Source organism: Salarias fasciatus (genome assembly GCF_902148845.1).
Source record: "Salarias fasciatus chromosome 23 unlocalized genomic scaffold, fSalaFa1.1 super_scaffold_20, whole genome shotgun sequence".
NCBI lineage: Eukaryota > Metazoa > Chordata > Actinopteri > Blenniiformes > Blenniidae > Salarias > Salarias fasciatus.
The window spans coordinates 15081994-15088025 of record NW_021941230.1 but is presented as its reverse complement, the minus strand read 5'-3'; the positions used below and the strand labels follow the sequence as shown (position 1 = coordinate 15088025).

The window sequence follows — 6032 nt, the reverse complement described above, 5'->3', positions numbered from 1 at the left end:
TATTGCCCTCATTCGTGATGTCAATTATTCTCTTCATCGTTGCACATTAAAAGGGCATATTTATGCATTTTTTCAAACACTCTTCGAACCATTCAAAACAGCCTGAATCTATACTTTACTGAAATTCTGTAAACCATGTAACTTTATTTCATTTTCCTTTTTTCATTCTTGTACTTCTGCTGTTCATATAAAAAAAAAAATGTTTTTTTCACTGATTCCAGTTTGTAGTGATGTCTTGTTGACAATGTGTTTAAGGTTTAAAATATATATATATATATATATATATATATATATATATATATATATATATATATATATATATATTTTTTTTTTTTTTTTAAATCCCAGATATGTTCTAATATTTACTTGGAAATAAGCTTGGTACCAAGGAATGTTTCGGTCCGTCGCTGACCGGACATCGGAGGTGTAATGAGGCCTTCACACCGCCAGGGGTCATTACGACACATTCCTACTCCCTTCAAACCGGAAGTGTCGCATGTCAACAAAACACGTGTGGAAGAGGCAGAAGGAGCTCGTGGGGTGGCGATAGAGTCGTGAGCGGCAGATCGGGGGCAGTAAGTGTAGATTAGATGCCCCGAGGTTCACGGTTAGAGGGCAAAGATGAAGTTCGCTTATAAAGTAAGTCCGCTGACAGAGGAGGAGGCTCATACAGTCTGAGCTAACTGTTAGCATCTGTTAGCATGGACTGCTCTGAGTGCTAATGAATGGTGATAATCATTGTATCAACCTTTTGCTTTCCTCCTCCTGCAGTTCTCTAACCTTTTAGGAGCGGTGTATCGTCAGGGGAACCTGAGTTTCTCCCCAGATGGGAACAGTGTGATCAGCCCAGTGGGAAACAGACTGTCAGTGTTCAACCTGAAGAAGTGAGTTCAGATCAGCTGTGTGTGTGTGTGTGTGTGTGTTTTCCTGCAGAGTGGTATTTCTGAGTAAACTATTCTGATTACTTGCTGATGCAAACATGTTTTGAATGTGCCGCAGTAACACCTCAGAGACGTTACCCATCGCCACCTCAAAGAACATCAGCTGTGTGGGAGTTTCGCCTGACGGGAATGTTGCTGTGGTGGTGGATGAAGGTCCGGCAGTCTCCACACTGTCCTCTTACTGTCTGTGAACATTCAGTGTATTGATTTATTTGTGTGTGTGTGGTCCAGACGGAGCGGCCCTGCTGGTCAGCCTGGTCACTCGAGCCGTCCTCCACCACTTCCACTTCCACAGAGCCGTACACAGCGTGTCGTTCTCGCCTGACGGCAGGTAAGCAGTCAGCTGGTGTTCCCGCGTGTTGCCCTGACGACAGTATGAAGGTGCGTGTTGCTGATGCCGGAGTGTGTCTGTGCTCCTCAGGAGGTTTGTGGTGACCAAGGAGAACGTCGCCCTGATGTACCACGCTCCAGGAAAACGACGCAACTTCAACGCCTTCGTGCTGGATAAGAGTTACTACGGGCCGTACGATGAGACCACCTGTATCGACTGGACCGACGACTCCAAGTAAAGACCTTGCTCCTCTTCCTCCTCCCTCCTCTTGTGTCCTCAGATGTTTGTTATTACAGACAGTAGACGGAGTGTTGATGTCTCCTCAGGTGTTTCGTGGTGGGCAGCAAGGACATGTCCTCCTGGGTGTTTGGAGCAGAGCGCTGGGTGAACCTCATCTACTACTCCCTGGGGGGGCACAAGGACGTGATGGTGGGCTGCTTCTTCGAGAAGGACAGTCTGGACGTAGGTTTGCTTCCCGCCACGATGGATTTCAGGATGAGAGCTCGGTGAGAGACGAGTGTGTGACTGTGTGTTTTCAGCTGTACACAGTGAGTCAGGACGGGACGCTGTGTGTGTGGGAGAGCGACACGGGGCTGGACGGCCTCTTCCTCAGCAGGAAAGAACAGAAAGCCTCGGCACAGGAGGAAGATGAGGAGGAGGAGGAGGAGAGAGGCGAGGGGGAGGTGATCAGAGGGAAAGTGGAATCCCAGAAGGACAAGAAGGAGAAGAACGTCCGATACCGACAAAGGAGCAAGTGAGACGGCTCAGAGCCTCGTTCGTCACTCTGTCTCCGTCTTCCTGTTCTCACATGCTCTCACTTCTGCTCCTCCAGACACTTCTTCAACAAAGAGGGAGACTTTAACAAGCTGACCGCCGCCACCTTTCACAAACAGACACACCTCCTGGTTACCGGGTTCGAGTCTGGGGTCTTCCACCTGCACGAACTCCCCGAGTTTAATCTGATCCACTCTCTGAGGTGAGACCGCCTGACGCTGTTCCTCCGCCTCAGCCAGAGCCGAGCAGCTGACGGGTGTTCCTCAGGGTTCAGTGCTCGGATCACGGCTTCTCTCTCCTGCAGTGTGTGAAGCTTTATGAAGACGACAGCGTTGGTATTGCTTTGGACTGACATGTATGTGTTTGTCTTCGCAGTATTGCGGATCAGAGGATTTCCTCTATAGCAATAAACTCCTCCGGGGACTGGATCGGCTTTGGCTGCTCGCGTAAGAAACGTTGATTCCTATTACAACCGTGAAGGCTAATACATCCAGCATGCTAATGGCGGGGGCTGTTTCAGGGATGGGGCAGCTGCTGGTGTGGGAGTGGCAGAGCGAATCGTACGTCTTCAAGCAGCAGGGACACTTCAACAACATGGCGACGCTGGCGTACTCGCCGGACGGACAGTACATCGCCACAGGAGGAGACGACGGCAAAGTGAGTCCCTCTACTGCAGTGTGTGTGTGTGTGTGTGTGTGTGTGTGTGTGTGTGTGTGTGTGTGTGTGTGTGTGTGTGTGTGTGGGGAGGTGAAGTGCAGCTGTGACCCCCCCCCGCTCCCCCGTGTCGTGCTGTGTGCAGGTGAAGGTGTGGAACACACACAGCGGACTCTGCTTCGTCACCTTCACCGAACACAGCAGCTCCATCACCGGCATCACCTTCACCTCCAGCGGCTTCGTCATCCTCAGCGCCTCCCTTGACGGCACGGTGCGCGCCTTCGACCTGCACAGGTGAGACGGACAGAGACAGACGGGCCGCCGTCTGACACGTGGTGCGTCGTGATGTCTTTAAATAGTGTGTGTCTGCGTGTGTGAGCGCAGGTACAGGAACTTCCGGACGTTCACGTCTCCCCGCTCCGTGCAGTTCTCCTCCCTGGCTGTAGATGCCAGCGGAGAGCTGGTGAGCGCCGGAGCTCAGGACTCCTTCCAGATCTTTCTCTGGTCCATGCAGACGGGCCGTCTGCTGGAGGTACGGCCCTCACACACCCTGAGATGGAGGAAATGTTGATTTCAGTCCTTAAAGATCCGATCTGAGCTTCACACAAATAAAACTATCATTTCAAATACAGCAACAGCCTTATTTATCTTTAAAAATACAGAATATTATGTAATTACCCAACCAGACGATGAGATAGGTGACTGGGTGATGGAGGGGTGTCAGACTGACTCCGCCCCCTTGCTGTGCAGGTCCTGGGGGGTCACGAGGGTCCGGTCAGTGGTCTGAGCTTCAGCCCGGTCCAGTCGGTCCTGGCCAGCGTGTCGTGGGACCGCACCGTGCGGCTGTGGGACATGAAGGACAGCTGGCAGGTCAAAGAGACCCTCGCTCTGAGCGCCGACGGTAAGCCCCGCCTCCGTAGCATCGCCCCCCCCCCCCCCCCTTCTTCCCCTGCGGCGTCTCACGGTGGGCCGCCGTTCCTCCTCAGGCCTGGCGGTGGCGTACCGGCCCGACGGCCTGGAGCTGGCGGTGGCCACGCTGAACGGAGAGATCTCCTTCTGGAACCCGCAGAGCGCCGCGCAGACCGGGTCCGTGTCCGGGCGCCACGACCTGCAGACGGGCCGCAAGGAGACGGACAAGATCACCGCCAAGCAGCTCGCCAAGGGGAAGTGAGTGGGCGGGGCCTCCGTCTGTCCGTGAAGCCAGTTTGCGATCCAGACCCTGGGTTCACCTCCTCCTCCTCCTCCTCCTCCTCCTCCTCCTCCTCCTCGCAGGTCCTTCACCTCTCTGTGTTACTCGGCCGATGGGGAGTCGGTGCTGGCCGGGGGTCAGTCCAAGTTCGTTTGTATCTACAACGTGAAGGAGCAGATGCTCCTCAAGAAGTTTGAAATCTCCTGCAACCTGTCGTTCGACGCCATGGAGGTACCGGCGGCGGCTCCCGCTGCGCAGAATGACGTGAGTCTGGCTCTGGTTTAATGTGGTGGACATGCCGTCTGGCTGCAGGAGTTCCTGGACCGGAGGAAGATGACGGAGTGGGGCAGCCTGGCGCTGGTGGATGAAGGGGCGGGGGAGGAGGGGGGCGTGGACATCAGCCTCCCCGGGGTCCGCAAAGGTAGGGGGCTCGGCGAGCGGCGAGCTGCTGCTGCCGCCGCGTCCTTCACTCCGTCACGCCGGGCTTCCTTCTCCCTCCGCGTGTCCTCACAGGCGACATGAGTTCCCGCCACTTCAAGCCGGAGATCAGAGTCAGCTCGCTGCGCTTCTCCCCGACAGGTGGGTCGGTTCCCGGTGGGGCTGCGGACCGTGGCGGCGCCGGTCGCTAACCCCTCCCCCCTCCGCCTCCTCTCAGGGCGCAGCTTTGCGGCGGCGTCCACCGAGGGTCTGCTGATCTACTCGCTGGACAGCTCGCTGCTCTTCGACCCCTACGACCTTGACCTGGACGTGACCCCGGCCGGCGTGCGCAGACAGCTGCAGCTGCAGGAGTGGACGGCCGCCATCGTCATGTCCTTCCGGCTCAACGAGAAGCTCCTGAAGCAGGAGGTGCTGGAGGCGGTGCCGCACCAGCAGAGTGAGACACACACTCTCACACACACACACCCGAGTACACACACTGGGGCACAACTGACTGTGTGTGTGTGTGTGTGTGTGTGTGTTGCAGTCCGGGTGGTGTGCAGCTCTCTTCCTGACGTGTACGTGGAGAAGCTGCTGGGTTTCGTGGCGTCCTGTCTGGACTCGTCGGCTCACCTGCAGTTCTACCTGACGTGGGCTCAGAGCCTCCTCATGCTGCACGGGCACAAGCTGAAGAACAGGTGAGGCCGCCGTGCACGCCACACACACACACACACACACACACACACACACACACACACACACACACACACACTGACCCTCCCTGTGTGCGCAGGTCGGTGGCCATGCTGCCCACGCTGCAGGCGCTGCAGAGGAGCATCCAGAGACACGTCGACGGTCTGTCCAAACTGTACGTGTCGCTCACCGAATCTGTCCAATCGCACGCTGCCTTCAGCACCAGCTTCACTGACCCTGTCTGTGTGTGTGTTCTGTGTGTGTGTGTGTGTGTGCGCACAGCTGCGACTTCAACATGTACAACATCCGGTACGCCGTCGCCCTCTCCAAGCAGAGAGGAGTGAAGCGTGGCGCCGAGGAGGACGAGGAGGAGGAGGAGGAAGATAAAGATGAAGGGCTGTCTGAGGAGATGAGTGAAGTGTCTGTGGAAGACATGACGCTCTAGATGTCTTCGTTATTTTGTAAAGTTGTTTTCTTAATAAATTTTTATGTAAAAGTGACTGATTTGTTGTTTTCTTCCTTTCAGTTTAGTTAAAATCAGTTTAACTTGACAAAATGAGGATTACAGGTGAAAACCAGGAGATCAGAGATTCTCAGTGAGACATTCACTAATAATTTCATTCAAACATCTTGACTTTTCCCTTTAATCTTGTTTGTGTTGTCAGTATCGTTTCAGCCTTATCCTTTTGTTTTAGCTCATATTACTTTAGATCTTTTTGTTTGACATTAGTTTTAGCATGTTATGTAGAAAAACCACATAAAGATTGTTTTGATAATTACATTAAAGTAACCGATACATGTTTTGTACACCCGTCTTCTCATTGCTGCACGCTGCTCAGTCCTGTGCACGGTTGCAGGACGCTGGAGCTCAGTGCACCGAACTGTTGGCGAAGGTAGAGACACTTCGATACACACAATCACGCCAAGGGGCAATTAAGTATAACAGTATATGAGCATGCCTGTTTTTGAGACAGTGGAAGGAAATCCATGCACATGTGGCCAGATTATGCAAACTCGCACACAAAGACCCAGC

The 6032-nt window shown here is 53.7% G+C and overlaps 1 protein-coding gene across 1 annotated transcript; it reads left to right on the top strand.

The window, feature by feature from the left end:
• Positions 1-497: 497 nt before the first annotated feature.
• LOC115383848 (periodic tryptophan protein 2 homolog) lies at positions 498-5476 on the top strand. Its single transcript, XM_030086040.1, has 21 exons — positions 498-639; positions 772-884; positions 1000-1094; positions 1173-1272; positions 1363-1506; positions 1599-1734; positions 1812-2026; positions 2105-2248; positions 2422-2492; positions 2567-2703; positions 2846-2994; positions 3085-3232; positions 3451-3601; positions 3687-3867; positions 3973-4120; positions 4202-4310; positions 4403-4468; positions 4545-4763; positions 4854-5004; positions 5100-5174; positions 5282-5476. The coding sequence occupies exons 1-21, from the start codon at positions 622-624 to the stop codon at positions 5442-5444; spliced, it is 2733 nt and encodes a 910-aa protein (XP_029941900.1). The 5' UTR covers positions 498-621; the 3' UTR covers positions 5445-5476.
• The last annotated feature ends 556 nt before the right edge of the window (positions 5477-6032 follow it).

Bases quoted from the DNA above. Each gene is read 5' to 3' on its own strand.
- LOC115383848 (XM_030086040.1), top strand. The intron at 3,868-3,972 runs GTGAGTGGGCGG...TCCTCCTCGCAG, and splicing joins AAGCAGCTCGCCAAGGGGAA to GTCCTTCACCTCTCTGTGTT. The intron at 4,121-4,201 runs GTACCGGCGGCG...GTCTGGCTGCAG, and splicing joins TGTCGTTCGACGCCATGGAG to GAGTTCCTGGACCGGAGGAA.